Here is a 23,745-nt window from a genome sequence, read left to right on the forward strand (position 1 = left end):
GTATGTCTCTCTCTCTCCTCGTCACTGTTCACACATCTGTGGTGCTGAAAATGCACCAGCTAATTGTCACCTGCCAGTGCTATTCATGTCATTTATTAAGCATGATGATCATTGGTACAACCACCTGCTTTATAATTACAAGGACAGTTGGACACTGCAGTGGAGAAACAAACTTACGGTGTAATGCAGTCTTCTTATACAGCAGATGGTGAGTAAAGAAAATGATTCAAGCCAGTGGCGCCTGCAGCTGTACGTCTGTACGCACTATGCCTACCTTTACATTTTGCTTCAATAAAAAAAAGTCTTTCAGTGTGATTATTTGACTTATTCCTTTATTATTACCAAAACTGAACTGAATAAAATTAAAAATGGTGTTTGAATGATGAGTTTTGCTGCCCTATTTATTTTAGGTTAGCGATTCATTAACTTGAGTTAGTTTATTTAGCTTTTACTAGTAACCCAGACCACACCCAGCCCTTAAACCCCCACATATGTATGAGATATGTATGAGATTGGGCTCTGGTATGGGGGGGGATTACACTTTACAGCCATGGATTCAGTGAAACATATTGGCCTGCAAACCCCATTCATAACCCTCAGAAACAGGTTAGCCCTGTTACACAAGACAGTTGGGAAACAAAGGAAGTCTTATTTTAGTCTTAGTTTATCAATAACAGATTACATCTAACATTGGGGTACAGCATATTACAGAATGGGTTGAAGCAGGTGAAATGTTTTGCCCAAGGACACAATGACTGGGAAGTGGGCGTTTGAACTGGCAACCCGTCAGTTACAGGAAAAACTCCCTAGCTGCTGCACCACTGTCCCCCCCCCCCCCCCCCCCCCGCCCCCCCCCCCCCCCACACCTTTACGCTGGATTCTCATAACAGTTACAAGCCTCCTTATGTTTGGCCACTTCTTGATGACTTCCTGATTGTGACCACCTCATATTCTCCTCCTCGCTATAGACTTTGTGCCTTAACTGAACCTTTTTCCGACCATGGTGTCCCTCGCTCTCATGAGAAAACCATTGGTCCATGCACTTCAATTGAGTTTCTCTGGTCCCATCCTTTTCCAAGAATCCTTGCCTCTGGAAAAAAAAATACAGCAGATAACTCTGATCCTTTCACACTTTCTGCTTCCCAACAGATGTTCCAAACAACAGTTGTTAACACTTCTTGGTCACGTGAACCAAGCTATCTATATCATTCCTCAGTGAAAATCTCATCTGCTGTCTAAAGCAGCCCGCTTCCCTGTAATTCATGGCTCACTCATCCTCAATGAATCGTACAAAATGGAAAGGTACATTTAGCACAAATTTCTGTCCTCCTTTTTTTTTAATTCATTTCATTACTCATCCTGACGACATTAAGCTCCATATAGATGCCGCACCCTCAATAAGTTTTGGTTACTACTACAACAGAAGATGGCAAGTGGCTGCCAGAATTCAGATCTCTCCAAGCACAGTCAAATTCACCCTCATCAGCTCTTTGTGAGCTTCACTCCCTCATCATATCAGTAATCCTTTGGGAGCATGAATGGTCCCATAAATCAATTCTCATCCATAAAGGAGCAATAAGCAATTTTTGACCACTTTCTGTAGACCAAAACAAGACGTGTATCAAACCACGCCTGTCTTTAACTTGCTCCAGCACCTGGCACCCATTTCCCCTTCTCACCCATTGGCTGATAAGCGCATATTTGCAAAGGATAAATACACAGCATGGCTTTTTGGGGGAGCATGTCCAGTGAAGTTTGCTTTATTAAGCTGTTAGCGATAGAACGGTTTTATCTGATGGGTGTGCTTGCTGCCATTTTGTGCCTGGCAATGACATTTTATGGGCAGGGAGTGGGTTAGGCCTGAGTGGCAGCTTTTCACGTACGTGCACATATGCGCATGTGCAGCCGGCATGGCTATGTAAACAAGAGATTGGAGAACAACACGGAAAGATGGTGTGTGATGTTTAACCATAGTCCATCTAAAAAAATACCTTTAGTTCTTCACAAAACTGTTTTTAAGTTCTTTCTACGTAAAATAATGACATTTCACTTATTGCCCCTTTAAATACCCTGGAGTTGTAGAAATCATTAATAAAGGCAATCTCACTCCGCAGAAATTATGCAGTTCGCTTGCAGACTTACTTTTAACTTCTGCTCAACACCAATTCCTGTTTTGTGGAGCTTATTTTCCAGGAAATCAGAATAGCATCGCCGATGTTATGACTCACTCCTCTTTCCAGAAATTCAGTCTCTTTGCACTAAATTCAAGCACCTATCTAACTCCAGTCACATCATCTTCTTAAATGATTGTCAACTTCACTCTCTGGAAAAGTAAAACCAACCAGCTAGTGGTCTCTGTTTCAATTCATCTCTTCTGCCTATTCCTTCTCAGCCCATATGCGCCAGTTTCTAACTATGTTCAATCCACAAAAGTGGGATAGTCCTCAGGAAATAAGCCATTTCCTGAATACAGCACCCCCAAGATGAGTCTTATCTTCCCAAGCTTTCAAGCAAGTCTCCTCAGATGATCCAATCCTCTCTTCCCATTCATCCATGGTCTTGACCCACTTCAATTAATCTTTAATCTCATGTCTTTGTGGAACGGTTCTTGCTAGAGAAGTATGAGTTAAACGGAGGCATCCATATGGATTCCTTTTAAAACATCAAGATAACATCTCAAACACACTGCTCCTTTGTCTGACAGCATGATGATATTCCTAAAAATTAGCCAAGATATCAGCAATCTGAAATAATTGTGGACCTTCTCAAGTCAGGTTCATCTCTGAGTACAATTTCCAGTTGTCTGGAGGTATCATGTACATCTGTTCAAACAATTACATGTGAATAAAAACAGCATGGTGTTACCTCGTCATTACAGCGTTCATGAAGAAGATGGGTTTTGTTTTTCTGAGACAAACAAGCTAAATTGTGGAAAACAACCCAAGAAAGAAAAAGTAAAAGAACATGTAAAATTCTGGCTGGAGCTGGTAAGAGTGTCTAATTCCCCAGTGAAACAAGTATTGCACCAACATAGGCTCAGACGCCATTTATAGATGAAGAAACTTTTAATCCAAAAGCAGCCTAAAAAGTCCGAATACAGCTTGCAAATGCAGATATGAACAAAGACTTCAATTTGAGGAGATGTCCTGCAGTTTGATGAAACTAAAATAAACATTATCGTAGGCCATCGTCGGAATTGTTGCATTTGGAGGAAGAAGGTGAACTTGCAAGCCTGAGAATACCATGCTAAGTGTGAAATAAGGGATTGAAGGCATCACATTGTAAGGTGGTTTTCTGCAGGGGAGGCTGGTGTACTTCTTAATTAGAATTAACCAAAAGAAGGAAGCTAATGTCATTGTTGCACAACAGAGAAAACAGAGTGGCCGGAGGCACAGGAACCCATGAAGGAAAAACAAAAACCTGTGGAGAGTGAAGAGTCCTGGGAAGCTAACTACAGAGCAAGGTGAGGAGAAAAAGTGAGGCAGGGTACAGGGGAAGGTAATAAGTTCAATTCAATTTTATTGAAATGAATAACAGCTGAAAACAATGACGACAGATGGCAGAGTAAGAGGGAGAATGGCTGACAGGGAGAAACACAGGAAATAAATCTAACAGAATACAATACAACATGATCATAGAATGGAATATGGACATAATCCACGAAGAACGAGCTTTTAGTGTGAAATGAGAGAAAGCTTCAAATCACGGATCTCATACAGCTTCCCTTTCTTTCTTTTTTTTACCCTCCAGGCATGGTTCATGGTCTGAAAATAATAAAATTATATTTCTGTTTGATTCACTCCATTCATAGTGGTCCTTAGTATTACTGTGCATCTTTTCATTTTTTCTCGACTTCCTCTGAGAAACCCTTCTCATTTCTCCTCTCCCCGCAGCCAAAGTGGGAGGAGCCATGCAGTGCACAGCTATTACAAACCATTGTAAATCAAGCCAATGTTTCCCAGGGGCCAGAACAGGCGACATCAAATCCTACCTGAAACTGCTGGCTAAGGATAAGCGTAAATACAGTAAGATTGTTATTCACTCTGGCGGCAATGACACCCGATTACACCAACTGGAGGTCACTAAAGTTAGTGTTTCTAAAACAGTGTCGGACTCCATAATTTTCTCTGGTCCCCTGCCTGACCAGTGATCATGTCTAGGTGTTGTCCTGAAAGTGACATGGGCTACATTGATAACTGGCGAACTTTCTGGGAAAAACCTGGTCTGATCCGGAGAGACAGCATCCATCCCACTTTGGAGGGTGCAGCTCTTCTTTCTAGGAATCTGGCCGGATTTATTAGTTCTCCTAAATGCTGACAACCTGGAGTCCAGAGCTGGAAGCAGAGCCACAGTTTAACACACCTCTCTGCAGCTTCTGTACTGTTACCCACCAATTACCCCATTGAGACAGTGTCTTTCCCACGGTCAAAACTGAAAAAATAAAACATGGATCTAAAAGGAGCAAATCATAAAAATCTCATAAAAATCAATATAACATAACTTGAACTAAAAAAATAAAATAATTAAATGTGGTTCACTAAATATAAGGTCTCTCCCTCCAAAGAATTTGTTAGTTAATGAATTGATTTCTGATTATCAGATTTATTTATTTTGTCTCACAGAAACCTGGCTGCAAGAGGACTACGTTTGTATAAAGGAGTCAACTCCCCCTAATTATTTACATTTTCACATCCCCAGAACTACGGGAAAAGGAGGAGGAGTAGCAATCATCTTTCAGTCCAATTTATTAATTAGTCCCAGGTCAATTAATAACTACAATTCTTTTGAACATTTGCTGAAGAAATAACAGTATTTCCTCACAGCCCTATCCTATCTGAATGTTTTTCAATAACCTTTGAGTGTAATTTAACGCCATTCTCCCGCCCCCCAAAAAGTAGATTTTTTTATCAATGCTGTATAAAACTTTAAAGTAGGGGTCACCAACCTTTTTTAAGCATAGAGCTACTTCATTGGTACTGTGTCAAACGAAGGGCTACCAGTACTGACCTTTGAACTAGAAGAGTCAGAGCTCATATTAATGTTACATAAAAGTTACCATTTTTCATACTTTTATCATTTTTAAATCTATCTAAATACAAGTGTAATTAAAAAGGAAAAACGGGATAAAACACAATTTTAGATGCAGCTCATAGTCGTGTGATGCTATGCTATTAAACAGGCCTGAGAGCGCCACATGTGGTCCTCCAGGGCTACCTTGTGCCCACGGGCACCACGTTGGTGACCCCTGCTTTAAAGAGTCTGTCCCCCTTTTAATTTCCTCAGTATCACAGAAATACCCAGCAGAGTAAAGCAATGTTAAATCTTCCCCTTCACAAATTGATGCTCTTGTTGATGGTGTTACTTCCTCATTGCATTTTGCCTAAGACAATGTAGCCCCCTTTAAATAGAAGGTAATAATTCACAGGAAGCTGACTCTGGTTTAATTTAGAGCTGCGTTCTTTGAAGCAGAACGGGAAGGGAAAAAAAAAAAGGGAAAATGGCGCTCTACACATTTTGAGGAATCCTACCTAATGTGGGAAAACAGTCTAGTGTTGTATAAAAAGACCTTTTGCAAAGTTAGAGCTGCATATTTTTCATCATTAATGGAAAAAACTAAAAATAATCCTAGGTTTCTTTTTAGTACAGTTACCAAAGTTATACGGAGTCATAGCCCAAACATGATTACCTCGTCCTCAGTAAGTGAGGCAGCGTTGGAGGAATCTTTAGTACCAGATCGGGGTTTGGACTGTTTAGAAGCAGTAGAGCTTTCTAAGTTATCTAAAATTTTAGCTTCATCTAAACATTCAACTTATATGTTAGACCCAATCGGAACCAAGTTATTTAAGGAAGTATTCCATTTCATTAATGCCTCTATTTTTGACATGATTAATCTATCCTTACTGAATAGATATGTACCACAGGCTTTTAAAAAAGCTGTTATTAAACCTTTACTTAAGAAATCTTCTCTTGTTCATGATGACTTATTAAATTACAGACCTATATCTAATCTTCTTTTCCTATCTAAATTATTGGGAAAGTAGTTGCTAATCAAGTATATGAACTTTTACAAAATAATGAACTATTTGAAGAGTTTCAGTGAGGCTTCAGAGCTCATCATAGCACTGAAGCAGCTCTGTTGGAGATCACTAATGATATTCTTGTGGCCTCAGACAATGGACTTGTGTCCGTACTTGTCCTGTTAGATCTTAGTGCTGCATTTGATACAGTTGATCACAATACTCTCACAGAAATACTTGAACATACTTCCTCTTGAATGGGAGTTTTCCTCTCCACCATCGCTTCATGCATGCTCAGTATGAGAGATTGCTGCAAAGCCATCAACAATGCAGACAACTGTCCACCGTGGCTCCACACTCTTTCAGGAGGATTGAATACTGTTTGTCAAAACTAGATGTAATCTGCCGGGTTTACTTAGATAGGAAACTTTTTGACCAATCTGCCTGGATAATTTGATTGATCTTGACTTTGTAAAATGCCTTGAGATGACATGTGTTGTGAATTGGCACCACATAAATAAAATTGAGTTGAATTATTTATATCTCCCTTTTAATTCGATAAATAAAAAAGCTTTAGTTACATTTATTTTAGATATATAGTTAGGAATACAAATAAGTGTGGTGTTGGAGATTTTCGAAAACAAAGCAGTTCACATTTTTCTTTTCTTTTTTCCATTAATAAAATATAAACAATATAACTGTGGATTTTACCAGATTTTCAGAGTAATCAGATATATATAAATTGAGTGCGACCCATTACCTTTAGAAGTTACCGTGTAGTGTATTTGTGCATGTATAGCTAACATTCTTGAGTCAATAATGTAAAATCACATTTGCTTGAACTTTTTCCTATTCATTAAAATTTTTTTCAAAGACAAATCTGAAAAGATAGACTTGCATACTAATAAATATAATCCAGTTTGACAAATTGCCTTCAGAAAACATAGACATGTGGAGATTGGTGTTCTGATGAAAGCAGGCCAAAATGTAACTTTTTGGCCAACAAGCACAATGTTATGTGCAACGTGAAACTAAAGGGAAGCATCATGCTGTGGAAATCCTTTTCTTCACAGGACAGTCAAGGGTTTGAGAAGTATGATGTTGACACTACATATTTCTACATTATTGCAGAAAACTGATAAGTTTACTTATCATCACACCATCATGACTGATGGTGTGATGATGCCTGAGGGAAAACAATGTGTATTACTGTAATTTTTACTTATTTTTTAGGTGTGAAAATTTTCCTGTCAAAGTCATGTAACTACACTGCTTGCTTTTCAAACTCACATTCCTTTTTTGGGGCACCATTGGAGCTCCATCTTGTGGCTAATAAAACATGCAGCCTTCAAATTAGGTAACCATTTAGGTAAGCCCATAACATCAGCTCCCACATCCAGTCAATTCAAAAAACCCACACCAGATCATTTCACACTCAGCAGAATGGCAGACTCTCCTTGTGAAATGTACCATATCCCAGGAAAGAAAAACTTGGAGTCTTTTGAGGAGCGCGGCAAATGGGAGACCAAAAAAGAGTTCATCTTGAGTGTAGCTGGTGCTATTATTGGACTTGGCAATGTGTGGAGATTTCCATATCTTTGTTACAAAAATGGTGGGGGTAAGTACTTTTATTGATTTTCTTCATGGTTGGTGGTCGTTTAGTTAAAAATATATGCAAAATTAAAAAAAGGAACGGAAAACTGCAGTCTTAAAAGTTTGGAGCATCTAAAGTATTTAATAATCTGAAAAGTAAAGATTTGACAGGTAATGAAAAACTGGTAGTGTTTCACCACCTGAGTTCATCCAGTGAGCAACCACCTTTTAGTTTCAGTTTTACCAAAAATTACTGAGCCTTTAAAAGTTTGAGACAACATTTACTCAGCAGATGCTCCTTTAAATATATAATTAGATAATTTAAAATGGGATATTAATGTCCCTTATAAGCAAATATATATGTCAATTTTAATGAATAACATCTTTTCATTTAACAGACGTTTCAAAATAAAATAGATGTTTTGCATTTTGGAATGGGGTTCAAAGGCCATGACCTTAAAACAAAAGCAAATGTTTCAGTCAGAAAAAAAGGTATTTTTTGAACACTGAAAAAACACCGTAACAGATAGAAATTGTGTTTAAAACTGTATAAATGTTTCAAGCTCATTCCATTTCATTAATTATTCCTCTTAATCTAGTTATATTGAAAGTCTGACTCCATCAGGCAGAGTTAACCAGAAACTGTATGCAAACCAGACAATCTATCTATAAACAAGTAATTTTTTAAATAATCCTCCCATGTACTACATGTACAACAACTACAAACAAATACAACCCAACTCTTTGATGTTTTATTAGATGACATAAAAAATAATTAAAAAACTTATAATATAATTTTGATTAGGTCGTGCAGTGTCACAAAACCCGGAGTGAGAGCACTGGTCAAAGTCGCATTTGAAGCATTCCATAGGAATTCAGTGTAGTCATAGTTGGGTCTCTGTGTTGACCAGCTTGTGTGTGAAAATTATATCTCACACCTAATGAAAAGGTTATTCACTGTTTAATCCTTTTTATAAGTGTCTTGTCTGGCTGTGTAGACAATTAAGAATTGCTGCCCTAATGCCGAAGAGAGACTAACAGATTTATTTTCATAAGTGGAGCAATACAGCCTTCACTATAGTGCTCTGCTTGATATCTATGGAGAAAAACTTTTATTATTGGATTTTTTTTTCAGTTCAATGGGCACAGGAAAGGAAAGGTAAAAGAGAACGGTTTGGTCTTGATGAATCCTGACATTGTGATCTTGATATGTGCCATCCACTCAGGATTAAACAATGACATATTTATGGAATACCCCTGGATGATAAAATTGTCCACACAGGTTTGTGCGGCAGTCACATGGGTGTATGACTTAATCTGCTAGACTGATATGCAAAGATGGACTATATGGTGTACTAAGCAGAATTTGATCTAAGGCCCAATTCCAATTCAGACTTTTTAATAAATAAATATCAGTAAATATATAGCCATAGTTGTGGCAATGTTTCAGTATAGAGTTAGGTGTCATATTGTATGCTAAAAACAGAGTGCTGACCGGCAGATGCCAGCAGAGCAATTTTAATGTTTTATTTGTTTTACAGGAAAGAGGTGGAGCATTGTTCACTGACAAGGACACTAGCATGATTCTGGGGAAGAGAGGACAGTTAATACCATGTGGAGCAAATGTTACAGGAAAATGTCAGAACTTAACTAAAAAAGGGTCGCTGTGAAGACAAAAGAAAAGAGTGAGGAGGCAGGTCGGTCTGGGAAGAAAATATCTTTTGACAGATAAGTAAGCCAGTAGATGAACCAGTTCGTTTGCAAATAATCCAGTGGGGGTAGGTGGAGGTGGACTGAGGGCTGACAAACACCAGAAGGGAACTGCAGAGAAGAGATCCAAGTTCTCAAAAAATATATGTTCACATGATATTTAAATACTTGATTGGCTCAACCTAGATAACGTTCACAGTCCTGCGTTAAGCTGATCTCTGGAGTGAAGGAGGCATATATGAAGATGATGAGCAACAGGTGTCACAGCAAAAGAGCCTTGAGTGGCCCAAGTGCTCCATCTAGAGTGCAGAAATTGTCAGGCGCTATTGTTCTACGATCGTTGGATCCTCACATTAGGAAAGAGGGGTCAATTGCCATTTATCTATTTAGTTCAGGGGTCTTTAACCTTTGCAGTCTAAAGTGCCATTTTGCCTACAGTCCACTTGAATTAAACTCGTTCAGAGCTGCAAATGTTGTAATTTTTGATAAAGATCAACTGTAGGAAATATGTTGTCATTGTTAAAGAAACGCCGTTTTATGTCTATTTTGAGGTTTTAAAAAAGAGGATGGATGGGATGTTGATATTTGTGGATAATGATGTAAAAAAAAAACACAGTTTCCAACATAATGAAAAATTATTGATTTAAAATTAAATATTACCAGCACTTTTAGCATCATTCTGTAGTGAAAATTATATGCAATTATTCCAAGAAAAAACTGCTAAAACCTGCATTTATTATCATTTAAATACCATAATAAAAATATAATTTGTAGCCAAAGTTATTAAGAGCCACTGTGGAAGGTCCAAAGAGCCAATTGCAGCTTCAGAGCCACAGGTTGCAGACCCCTGATTTAGTTGCTTAATAGAGTATCAATGTGACATTTTGTGCAAAATACTACACCTTTTTTGACTGTCCGGTCTTTGTAGAGTACCGAAAGTATAATGAGAGCATGTAAGCCGGTTAATTCGATGGATCATAGGAACGAAAATTCTTTTGAGTTTACTGAATCAATAGAATTAGTTCATTAAAATTATTAATTCAAAAGATTTGTTCAAAAAATCATTCAGTTCATGTAATCACATTTACAGTTCCTTACAGTTAAAATAGTCAATAAAGATTAAATCACATTTAGTGTGCTTTTTAGAGAGATTTAACTACATTTTCTGTTCCTTTACATTTAAAATAGGCAATAGGCTTGGCTTTGGTGACGCTAAGTGTGCTATCTATAGAACCTTAACCGCCTATTTTGTTCCTTAAAAAAGGTGATAAAGTTGAAGAAGCCCAGGGGAAAGAGAAGTCCAGACGCATTGTATTTAATAATCTAAATCAGATCCATGGATTTAGTGAGGCTTTCTCTCATTTTACACACACACACTGAACGCCGTTAACGGAGCATAGCGCAACTTCTAGAGTTTTTGCAGTTTGCCCCCTTTGGCGACAAGCTGAAATGACACCAGTGTTGTGCCTGTGCATGGGAGAAGGGGCGTAATGTCTTCTAAGGTAAGATAGTTATGAATATTAAAGTGTTAGGATATCAACAAGGTCAAGTGGAACGAGCTGTTTATCCCAGAACTGCATGGCACACTTAGATGGCACTGACCCAAAAGATTGGCACATATCGATCAGATACCACCCTGGAGGTGACGCAGCTTCCCTGCTGATGTCACAGTTTGGATGTGTACCGCCCTTGTATGGGTGTGTCCCGAGATCCCTTTATAATGTTTGTGTAATGAGCACTCGAGGCCTCCTGCCGATCAGGGGCCCATCAGCGCTGGTGTGACTGTAACTATTTCTCTGTCTTTACCTAGATAAAATATAACTAAAAGCATACTTGTCTGTTTTATGCGTCCTACATTCAAGGTAAAGAGTAAGTGGGAGTCGCCTGACTGGGTAAAACGAACTGGGTCCACCGAGGGTGCTTCACCGTAGTCACGGCACGGTGAAACAGTAACAAAATGGTGTTTCCACCCGGACCCAAAGGACGACATACCACCTTCCGTTTTTTCGGTCAGGACGTCATTCCGGAAGAAAAACACACAGCTTGCGGCCGCAAAAAAGGTAAGGAGATTTCATTCATCTCCTAGTGTCTTTTTCTTACTGGAGGGCCGACTTTTTGTATTTCTAAAGGCAGAGAAAAGTTGAGGATAATTGTTTGCAAACGTGTCGATAATCGATGAGAATTTGGGATTTGCGTGCGGTCACAGAGGTGAGAGTCCGGGAATCCTTGGCCAGGGTTCCGAAAATACTGTGCACCTTGAGAATTTAGGGTTTAAAAGGTCCCCTTGTTAGGCACAGAGGAAAATACGTGTTCCTCTGTGCGTAGCATAAAAGCGGCCATTCTGACAGACACGCCTGTACGCGTGGCTTCTTAAACATTGTGTAGCCTAGAAAATGTGGGTTTAGAGCTCCCTTATTTTCCGCGAGGACGAACATAAAAATCTTCGTCTTTGCGGTAATATAAAAGCAGCCTTTTTCGAAAAACGAGCGCGTATGAGACTGAGAACACGCGTGGCTTCTTAAACATCGTGTAGCCTAGAAATTGTGGGTTTAGAGCTCCCTTATTTTCCGCGAGGACGAACATAAAAACCTTCGTTTTTGCGGTAATATAAAAGCAGCCTTTTTCGAAAAACGAGCGCGTATGAGATTGAGACCGGAGGTACCTACAGAGTTAACTAAAGATTGGCCAGAGAGACTGCTTGGATCCGCGGATATTGAGTGTGTCTGTGTGTGTGTGTGCAAATGGGTCTTTGTGTGTAAGTGAGGTTACAGATAAATGTATTTGTGTTTTGTTTTGTTTTGGGGGTTTTTGGCGCGGGGGGGTGTTCAAAGTGCAACCAGTTGGTCGGGGCAGTTGGATTAATAAGAAAAAGAAAAGCGAAAGTCTTTAATAAAATAAAAAATAAAAAGGAAACGGAAACGGAACTAAAAGGGCGTTGCACCGGGGAAGCGTTTACGTGGGGACCGACTGGGACTTCCGTTGTGGATAAAATTGTTCGTAACTATTAAATGCAACGTATAACTTTCAAAAAGGGGTAAGCGTCCAGGTGTCTGCGAGACACAGAGTTGTATCCTTGCGGGGCTGAAGAGTAAAACCGTGTTTGGACGAAACATTCGGGGGTCGTAGCCAGCGCAAGCTCTCCACTTTTAAACTAAGCGGGAACTTAACATGTTGAAAATACATCTTTCGGCGTTGCTATAGACGTTTAAAAACTATGAAAAACATAGAACTATTTAAGACAGTCAGAAAAAGCAGGCCTGCACGTGTTTGTCTGTCTGAATGTCATCTTTGTATGTAAATGTATGTATTTGTGTATCGTATGTAACTAAACGTTCGTCTGTGTGATGTTCATGGTTTCAGAATGTTCATTTGTTTTGGGAGAACTGCAGCTCCGTAATTCAAATGACATTTTAAGCATGGACTAGGTTAACAAAAAGGTAAAAGTAAAAGAGAGATTTAAATAACAAAGTTTTTTTAACATTTAATATCTGGCCAAATTAAATTGTTACACTGAGATATGCTAACGTGTCTTAAACAGAAAATATCCCAGGGCTGTAAGAAATACTTGGGACTGGGGATAAAAGTTTTTGTTGTTTGGCGCTTAAATATGCAGTACAGCAACCAGAGGCGGTAGGGCTGTATTCAGTTATGCTATTAGATTGTGCTTGGCTTGTGTTTGTCAATGAATTCATGACAGCTGAAATAATAACAGAGAAAAAGCTTTTATATTGTAATTTTAGAACATTAATAAAATGGCAAACAGCATATGGGGAGCATATGGGAGAATGTTTGGGAGAAAAGGATTTTACAGCTGCCTAAAAAGAAGAATTTAAGAGCACTAAGATATACATGATTTTTGATTTAAATAGATGAGACAAACTGCTTTAAACAGACTGTATGGGACTAAATATGGTTGCTTTTCTAAGGGTTCTGTATTAATTTATTTTATTTCTTTTTACTGGGGATTTGAATGCAGCTAATGAGAAATTTTGAGAAGTATCACAAGGCCACATTAAGCATGTCATCGGTTACAAAAGCATCTGATGTTATTAGTTATGCTGAGCTGAGGCAAGCCTCAGAGGGTCAGTTTAATCTGAAACAGGACAATAGATATGATAAACAAATCTGACCATGATGTAAACATCTGAATGTTATGGCAAGGCTGGGTCTGTGTGTTCTGGCCTGGGGGCACGAAAACTATGTCAGAGGGAAAGAATGAAATAAAGCCAGCTTGTGAAGAGTTAGATTCTACTTCTAATCTCTTTGTTTTTGGGTAAGCTTTCTCAATGTGCTGAATTACGGGGAAAACTCTTATCATGTATAGAAAAACACCAGAAGCTCAAAAGCCTGAAAGAGAAAATGGTTGCTTTAAAGTTTCACCCTTGACCATTTAAGATTGAAAAGCACTAATAACTAAGTTTGCATGATCAAAAGAGCTAGAAAGAAATCAAAAGAATGCTATAAGATATTGGAATACACATAATGCACGCTTTGGGAGACTTTTTACTTTCGGGTTTTTATTGTTTTGTGTATTTTGATTATTTCTTTGTTAAATGATTCCTTTGCTTTAATTTTTGCATCACCAGTGACAAAGAAGTGACAATATTCAAGATTGTTCGGCAGATAATTTAAGAAGAGGAGAAGTTTTAATATAAAATGATGAAAGTAAAGGAACGAGAGATTCCTACCTCCCCTGGACCAACCAAGAACTTAGACACATCACGTTAAGAACCAGGACACTAGAAAGACCAGGTTTTCTTTTGTCACCTAATACACTAACAGAATTGTTTTTCTCTGAGTTACTTCTTACAGATGATGTGAGATGAAACTGTAAAGCCACCTTGTCCCAACAGAAGTCTCTGGAAAGTGAGCTCTTTCAGGCCGTATGGTAAGAAGTCATGATCTAAAATGGACGTGCAGGGATTGACAAAAGTGACCAAATTATGCTAAATTTAACAAACTTATGACAGGTAATATCGAGACCTTCTAGGCAAGGCAAGGCAAATTTATTTATAAAGTACAATTCAGTATTCAGTATCCTTCTAGAGGTAAGAAGGTGGCTTTGGAAATTGTTCATGTACCTCTTCCAACTGTTCCACTCTCCACTGACTCACATTAACATTTCTATCCTGTTCTCTGCTTTTTTCTTGCAAGGAAACCTGGTCATATATAATTGGAATGTGCTAACGGAGAGATTTTAGTCTCTTTTTAGGCATTCTCAGAGACAAGTTAGTACGGTGCCACAGTGGTCCAGGGGACGGAGAAAAAGGTGATGTACTTGACTCCTACCTAATCCAGTTTTTAATCAAAAAAAAAAAAAAAAAAAAAAAAAAAAAAAAAAAAAAAAAAAAAAAAATCAGTAATGTTTGAAGAAGCTGCATAGAGGTTTAATGGGGAATGTGATGCTACAAAGTTAAGAGAAATGTTTTTATTAATGAACTTATACAAAGAGGTTGAACTGTCTGTAGAATATTTTGCTTGGATAAATTTTTAAGGGATCAAGATCTGGGGTAAAGGTGAAAAACTTCAAGAATAATTTTGTTTTAGAGGGAACGATGTGGTTGATTTTGTTTTGAGACAGTTTTCTTGTAATTTTTGTTTTGATTTTTTCTTTTCAACTTATTTACACTACACTACGGATGAAGATAGACAATTCTTGTATTGGACAATTTGATTTTGGACAAAATCCATATTGGCAAAATGCTGGCAGAATTCCTTGTGGTTTCAGACACAACGATTGGAGAAAGAAGATTCATGGACAATGTTCGTTCTGGAACGATGTTGTGCTGTTGAATTGAGACATGAGGACTGAAAATGGACAACTAATTGCGGGGGAAAAGACAGACGCATCGGATAACCTTCAGTGGACCGCAACACGAAACAAAGATGAGTTGGCAGACACCCCTTCTGCATTTCACATCAGATTTTCCTGCACATAATTAAAACACAAAACACGCATTAGAAACATACACATTGGCGGAGGCGCTTAGAAAAAACTTTCAGATTAAAAGCAATCAGGATTATTATTAAACCCCTAGGATGTTAATTGTTTTAAGTCAGACCTGTTATTAGCGAGCGATAAGAGGGTCAAACGCATTCGGACAAGTGGTACTGGTCTGGAAACAAAGCTGGTAGAGATTTTGGGCCGCCGATAAGAAGGATTTTCTTTTACTTTTCTAACAAGGTTTTTATTTAAATCATTTAAAATACATATAGATATGTTTTGGAATTTTATTAACACCACAAGGGGTTTTGAAGTAGATTCAAAGAGGCACCTTTAAGATACAATAAGCTTCATAAAATACATCATGCATGAGAAGAAATAGGGGGGAACCGGTAAAAGACATCCATTTTGCACCAAAATATTAAGTTACGGGATGAGAGCATTGAGCAGCTTAAGTAATTATGCTAAACCTAAAAGGTTTGACAACTTATATTGGGGATTACAGTAAGGGAGTTACATAGAGGGGCCGTCTAAACGTAAAAGGAAAGTGGATAAGAACAATGTATGCTATTACATCAATGGGCGATAATTATGATCATGAAAAAACTAGTGGGCGAAAAAGTTAAAGTAGGCATTACAGCAACAGTTAATAGCATAAACGAATGACCTAACGAGTGAGCAAGCTAATTTTTCAATATAAGCAGAGTAAACTCTAAACCTTTTAACCTTGTTCAACCGAAGGATAAATTGTGAGCACAACATTTACTGGGTATCTTAAAGTAAGCAGAGGCGCAACTAAGAAATTAATTATTAGGATGTAAAGCAACACAAAGGTTAAGGACTTGAATGGATAAAACTGCAAGTTTAGAATAATGCCTTATTCTAATAAATAACTTGGGTAAATTAGGGATTAAAGCACCAATGTAAATAGTTTGGAATTGTACGCAGTTACCTAAAAGGTGTGAGGAGACTTAACAACTATCTGTTTGAACACAAAATAGCACAATAGTTGTTCTTTAACTAAATGTTAAAACATCCAGAAGAACAAAAAAAACACATAAACATAGTTTAGCCATCTATTAACCTAGTGGTCTTTTAGACCAGGATAATCTAACGATCGTCCTCTTGTACATGCAGAAAAGTAATGAGGTCAATTAGATTAGTTGGACATTTGGTATCTGGTCAGGACAGCAGAAGTGACTCCTGGACACAAGATGAGGATAACAGCTCCAACATGATATCAATGCATGAAGGTTGGCTCTGAGGAACATCAGAGCTGCAATGGCATCAGACAGTGACACTACTGCTGTGATAAAGAAAATCTTGAAAAGAACTATGCATGACTGCTTTGCTTCACAGGTGATGGAATTCAACTACAAGGTTTCACGAACATGACATGGAGAGGTTGGCGTTCAGGAAACGCACCTAAAACACACTCTTGGACTCTTTGGGGTAAATGGGCTCTAAAGGGGGACACCTAACAGGAGAGAAACTGAAAGCCTGGGCTTACGACAAGGGGACATTTCACAGACAGGGGGTGTGGGACACCCAGGAATTGCTGCTGTGGTTTGAAAATGTCAGAGATTTGTCGCAGGTGGTGGAGTGTTTCGATGTCCCAGGCGCTTGGAACCAGGTTGAACAGAGGAGACGACGTCGTGTTCCCACAGGGATTACCTGTAACCTAACACTGACTGTGAACAATTTTATGTTTGGGTTTGCTGGGGTTGCCAAAAGGAGCATCGGAGATGACTTTCTCTATCCTGACCAGGTTCACACTTAAAATGAAAAAAAACAAAATTATAGAGGCCAAAACAAATAAGGACACAGAGAAGTGTTTATACAAAGAATTCCACTATTCGTCAATTTAAGGTGCAGATACTAAGGCTAAACAAAGAATTAAAAGAGGGGCAAAACTTAAAGCTGATCATTTACCAATGGGTGGTCAATATTTAAGAGGGTTTAAAGGAACTGCACAATTTCTTCAATAATCACAACAGACAGTGATTGATGAAACAAAAAAGCAAATTCTAGAATGGGAATTTTTAATCTGCTGGGACAAGACGGTGTAAACATAAAATAAGGATTTATAGATCACTGGGTGATATAAGATCACAAAGGTAATAATAATAAATGAATAATAATGTAAGAAAATCACTCGGAGTAATGTCTGCTTAAAGTTTTTCAAGGATAAACTAAACACATGAGAACAAGAACTAGATACTTGTTAAAGGGTTGATTTACTTGGGGATATAATTATGCTTGGATGTATTATCAATTAAACTAATGTTGAAAGACTGAAAAGGGTTTAAAGTCTCATAAAAATCTATTTAGAAGCAGCATGGAGCTTCTTACATGTTCAGGGGGCGATGTGTTTAACAAGCAACAATGAGTTACTGCTCACAGCATACTACAGTTTAAAGGGTTGTTTCAAACAAGATTCAAACAGGGGGACATAAGATAAAACCAGGGTCGCTTACAAAAGCGGTCTGTTAAAACAAGCAGAAGGGATTAAAAAATCAGGAATTAATGGGGTTAGAATTGCTCTTCGCTTCAGGTGGAGGGCGCATTCAACTACAAGTCTTTTGGGTTGATGCACGTCAAGCTGAAAGTGATTCACAGAACTACTTCCTGTCTCTGCCCTGGGCTACACACACTTCCTGAATAGCAACCAATCACAACTCCGTGTGGGCGAGGGGCATGCACACACTTCCTTTCTCTTAGCTGAGCTTTTCAAAATAAGACAAGAAGTACATAGGGCTGCTTCTTATTAATATCACAACATTATTCTGCAAATATATATAGTGGAACTTTCTTTTACAAACTTAAGGGTTTTTCTGTTGGACTTTTTAGAAAAATATGAAGTATTTTGCAGCTGGTTCAGTAAGAAGTTTCTGAAAGGTTTTAATACAAATCCTTGTGTGCTAGATAAATTAAGATGAACCGTGTCACAGTAGCCATGAAACATATGATGATAAATTTCTATTGCAGAGATCTTTTCAACTGTTGGACAATTGTAAGGTGAGACACACATGGGAAAGAATTATAGAGAAATGCTGCTGCAGATAATGTTGAACTTTCAGATTTTTCTTTTATAAGAGTAATGCAAGATCTAATGATTACAGTAAAGGAGGTTAAGCTAAAAGCTTAATAATTGTGAACGGGAATATCTGGATGTGAAAGTGTTTGAAGAAGGTAAATGTAAAAAGGATTGGGAGTCTTGATAAGAACACTAATTACACCTTGTTTCTGTTATCCAACAGTAAACAAGGCTTGGTGTCTGCCAACCATCTCAACAGAGCATTTTCCTGGGGATAAAATGCTTATTGCCTGAAAAAGGACAGGACACTCATTACCATCCAACTAAATCGTTTTTGTCCATGCGGAGGAACCAAGAAGAGGACTGGGGATGAAGAAGCCAGTGAACTCTGATTCCTTATTCTTCAACGGGAGGAGTTGCCTGAAGAGACCCTAAGCGCGATTAGATTATTTTCTGCCTTGTGCCTGAATGGCCTGAAGGCTTCATTAACTTTGCGTTATTGACGTACAGACTCTTTTTATATCACAAACCTGATTTTTTCCTTTCTCTTCTCCACTGACTTCCATCACCATGTTTGATTTTATGTGTTATGATGTTTATACTGTGATGTTGCAATATGTTGATCATTATGGCTTTATGACTAAGAATGGAAACTCTCTGTTACAGACACACACACCAAGACCTGCAGTTCTTGCTAACTTTTTGCTTTGTTATATAGAGAACCAGGATCTGATGGCTATCACAGATCCATAAGTTACTCGGTAAGGCTAATTTCTAGATTCAATACAGGGTGTCTTCTCGCTCAGATTGGCCCAGAGTGGGAGTGCCCTTGACTGGGGCTCCATCACTTTTTTGCCATTTCCTAGAGATGGTTTTTTGTGATGAAGACTCAGCCTGCCCTCTGATGCCCCCTACTGGTACTCTTGGATTTGTGAGGACTGAAGGTGTTGGATGATTGTCCATAGGAATGGAGAGGGGAGGACCAAGTAGGAGGTTTCTTGGTGTGGGGGTAGAGTAGACGAATTTGGCCTTGATTAAGTTACACCTTTAGCTTATATAGTCTAAAGTAAACTTAAAATAATGTGCGCATAGGAACCTAAAACAGGCCTAGCTTGAATAGTTGAACCCTAAATTGTAGATAAAATGCTTGGACTGTGGGCTTGAGTAAAAAAGGCTGAATTATGAAGTATTCATGCTGATTGATGCTAAGATGTTTCCATTGTGGTTTGTCCGGCCCTTTTCTTGGAACTGTTTTCGCTGTGATGTGCCTTTGGGGCACACCAACAGGGGGGGCTAACGGACAACTGGACTGTTTTTACAAAGTGCTTTTCAGTCACACCAGCAGAGATTGTGTGACCCCAGAGACTGAACCGCACTATCGACTGCCATGGAGATCACAGATGGATGGACTCTGGAAGCCGGAAGCGGACATGATTGGATTGCTTGGACTGGACGGAATGACCGACTGTTCTGGGAGAGGGACAGACTGAGAGTTGTCGTTCCACTGGTTGATCATCTTTGGTGATGTGCCATAATGACACATCATCAGGGGGACTGTTAGGATATCAACAAGGTCAAGTGGAACGAGCTGTTTATCCCAGAACTGCATGGCACACTTAGATGGCACTGACCCAAAAGATTGGCACATATCGATCAGATACCACCCTGGAGGTGACGCAGCTTCCCTGCTGATGTCACAGTTTGGATGTGTACCGCCCTTGTATGGGTGTGTCCCGAGATCCCTTTATAATGTTTGTGTAATGAGCACTCGAGGCCTCCTGCCGATCAGGGGCCCATCAGCGCTGGTGTGACTGTAACTATTTCTCTGTCTTTACCTAGATAAAATATAACTAAAAGCATACTTGTCTGTTTTATGCGTCCTACATTCAAGGTAAAGAGTAAGTGGGAGTCGCCTGACTGGGTAAAACGAACTGGGTCCACCGAGGGTGCTTCACCGTAGTCACGGCACGGTGAAACAGTAACAAAAGTTAACACCTTGTTCTCTCGCTAATGCGTCAATGGTTGGCAGCGGGGCCTAAAAAGTAGCAGGGTGAACGAGAGCTTGCATTGCGTCACACCCATGGCCACTCTCTCATGAACAGGTGGCAGAGTTACATAAAACTCAACAGACGTACAATTACTGGACATGGGATGGACAAAAACCTTGTGACATCATAGTATAACTGCAGCAGCAGATGTCACTAGAGAGCACTGAATGAAGCACTGAGTAATTAACCTTTTGGTGAAGAATGGGGCTGGAAGGCTTTGCTGCTTCATGAAGCTTCACTATTATGGACCTTTTCTCTGTGGTGGGTCTCATTATTGTTAGATATTGTTAGATATGAGTGGTGAGTCTCATTATTGTTAGATATGAGACCCACCACAGTGATGTCAAACTATGACCTTGTAGTGATGTCAAACTTCACAACCATGTTTGTGGGGAGGATAGCAGAGCAGTTGTGCGTGAAGAGGGTGAAGAGAGCAGGGCTGAGGACACAACCCTGCGGCATTCCACTGTTAAGGATCAGTGGGGCAGATGCGAGTTTCCCTATCCACACCACCCGGGGGCGGTTGGTGATGAAGTCACTGATCCAGGAGCAGAGCGGTGGAGATAATGCCACATTGTAGAATTTCAGGGCCAGCATGTCCGGAGGCACAACGTTAAATCTGTAAGTCCACACATCATGCAAAACTTACTTTGAGTGGTTGTCAAAATATATTCCCTGATTGGGGAAGTTTTTCCCTTTTTTAAACTGATTGCATTTCAGCAATTGCTGCTGAAAATACTGTCCTGAGGTGATACAATCTATATCACTGCTGACACTCTGACCAAACTACTCACAATAATAACCCACAAAGCAACATGTTTTATCAGGCTTTTATTTTGAAAACCAACAAGCAAAATGAAGCAGTCAGATGTCCAGTGTAATGTGAGGCATCGTTTGTCGTCGGTTACATGTTTTTCAGTAAGACGACACTCCTCAAAGCCTGGCCTCGATTGTCCCGTTACTAACTCCAGGTACAACCTCATCCTGAACACCAACAAGACCAAAGAGGTCATAGTGGACTACAGGAGGTCCAGGAAGACTGAACATGCTTCTCTCTGCATACATGGGGAGGTGGTGGAGCATATGGAAAGCATTAGATTCCTGGGCATTCACATCACCTCTGACCTCTCCTGGACTGTGAACACTTCCCGCCTGGTGAAGAAGGCCCAGCAACAGCTCTTCTTTCTCAGGATTCAAACTTTTGTGAAGCCACAATTGAAAGCATACTGTGTTTCAGTGTGACAATGTGGTAGGAGAGCAACATGGTACGGGACAGGAAGAGTTTGGCATGGGTTGTGAGGTCAGCACAGATGGTTGTTTTTACTTTGCTTTATTGCTTTATAGTCCCCCGTGGGGGAAATTATGTTTCAGTACAGCTCATCAAGAGAAAGATAAACATGGGAGACTGAGGCCATGCAGCCTTTTCCAAGGCACTGCCTTTTACAGAGTATAGAAAATGAATACATTGGGACGGTTGAAGGAAAAAAGGACTGCATTTCTTGCACTCTTTTATGGGGAAAGTGGGAGAATGCAGATAAAAAAAAACCCTCAGCACAAAAAGAAGCAACATACACACAACATCATAAAAGCATAACATACACCGCAAAGGCAGTGAGCCATAGGAGGGATGTATTTATCACCATGTTCATGTGTATGTTTGCATGTGTGCGTCCGTCAGTGTAGACCTATGACTGCCTAGTAGTCCCCGTCCAGCCATAGTTCTAGACGGTATGTTATCAGCAGTTCAGTGGAGCACTGTTGCAGGGCACAGGTGTCAGGAACTGCTGGGATGCAGGGTAAAGAGTCTTGTTTGCATAACATTCAGGGGAGTTTGAGATAAAACCAGCCTCCAAGGGCAGCCATATTCAATAACAAGGAGATTGTTTTGTCTCAGGCTTACTGTGACATTTCTATCAGCCTTCAAGTCTTTGCTGATCATGCTCTTCATGGCAGTCCCAAACAGCCACATTTATTAGCGTTTCGCCCTAAAACCGGCTAGGTCTTTTCCATTCCACCCTTGAGTTCAGACCACAGCCGGCATACAATGCTATGCAAGGATCTCATCTAGCTTGCGGTTTTGCTCACAAAGCATTTGAGTCTAGGTGATCACAGCTCGATTTAAACCCTCACACATCCCGGCAGCCTTACCAAGGCCAGAACTGCCACTGAGATCTTCCGAATTTGCCCATATACCAGGTATCCGCCAGCTCCAATAAGCAGCAATCCTGTTATCATGAATCCAATTATGTACAGATCTTCCACGTCTTTGATGGACAAAATAAACAGACACACCATCTTCCAACTTCCCCAGGAATCCAGGATGTATCTGGCTGCATGTGTCCCCTCAGGACAGCTTGGCTCCCCTACGCCCGGTCTTCTTGTTGAGAAAATTGGATCAATTGCGATGAGCGATCAGCTGAGCAGATCTATGATTTTCAATTCGGATGATTTGCAGAAAAAGACTCTGAGAGAGTTAAGCGGCATATAGACAACAGAGCACATGCAGGAGAGGTTTGGGGAGGAGAGTTGCAGAGAAGCATCCGCCTTGATTGAGAGCCAGAAAAGAGCATTTGTGGGATGCCATCTACAATAATCTAGACACGGTTTATGCTACAACAGTCCAGAAAAGCGGCAGATGTATTGCCACAGATTCCACCCACCCGGGCAATGCACCTTCTGTCCCACTTCCATCAAGTAAATGATTTAGGAACTTTAAAGGTATACTATGCAACCGGGGTTGATTTTCCAGCGAGGCTCCCCCCAGAGGACGAAAGTAAAAGTGCACTGTCGTAAAGATGCTCAGCTGTTCTGGTTTCTCCGTGAAGCCAGGCGCAGTTGTTTTGAGCTTAGCAGACAGGCGAACGCAATGAAAAGTGGAAAAAACGGCAGTACAAACAATGACTAACACAGTGAAGGTATGAACATCAAGCTTCCCGCAGCGCTATCTTGGCGAGGCGGCCGCCGTCGCCGCCTCGCCAAGCCGCTGCCGCGGCCGCCTCGCCAGTTTTATTATTATTATTATTTTTTTTTTTTTTATGTTGGCGAGACGCTACCGCCACCGCCTCGCCAAGCCGCAGCCGCCTTGCCGCGGCCGCCGCGGTAGCGTCTCGCCAACATAAAAAAAAAAAAAAAAAAAAAAAAAAAATAATAATAATAATAATAATAAAACTCGATATGCTTGCATGTTTATTTGACGTTAACACGCGGTTCTTTGTTGTTGCTTTCGCGCGTGCATATAGTGAATGGCAGGGCAAAAACACATGGAGTTCTCGCCGTAAAGCGAGACTTCTCTGTGTGTGGGCCGTGAGCTCTTGCAATTGGAAGTGCGGTATTTCCCCCACACACCCCCAGTGCGGCCGAGAAAACCTTCGTTCGACCTGAAATTGTAATATTCTG

General features: G+C 39.8%; 1 protein-coding gene across 1 annotated transcript in view; it reads left to right on the top strand.

The window, feature by feature from the left end:
• The first annotated feature begins 7,460 nt into the window (after positions 1–7,460).
• The window catches only part of LOC118567300 (sodium- and chloride-dependent GABA transporter 2-like), a 47,737-nt gene continuing 31,452 nt past the window's right edge, over positions 7,461–23,745 (top strand). The window contains exon 1 of the mRNA XM_036152113.1: positions 7,461–7,635. Coding sequence (XP_036008006.1) covers positions 7,461–7,635 — 175 coding nt within the window. The remainder of the gene's footprint in view (positions 7,636–23,745) is intronic.

Source organism: Fundulus heteroclitus, chromosome 20 (assembly GCF_011125445.2).
Source record: "Fundulus heteroclitus isolate FHET01 chromosome 20, MU-UCD_Fhet_4.1, whole genome shotgun sequence".
Taxonomy (NCBI): Eukaryota; Metazoa; Chordata; class Actinopteri; order Cyprinodontiformes; family Fundulidae; genus Fundulus; species Fundulus heteroclitus.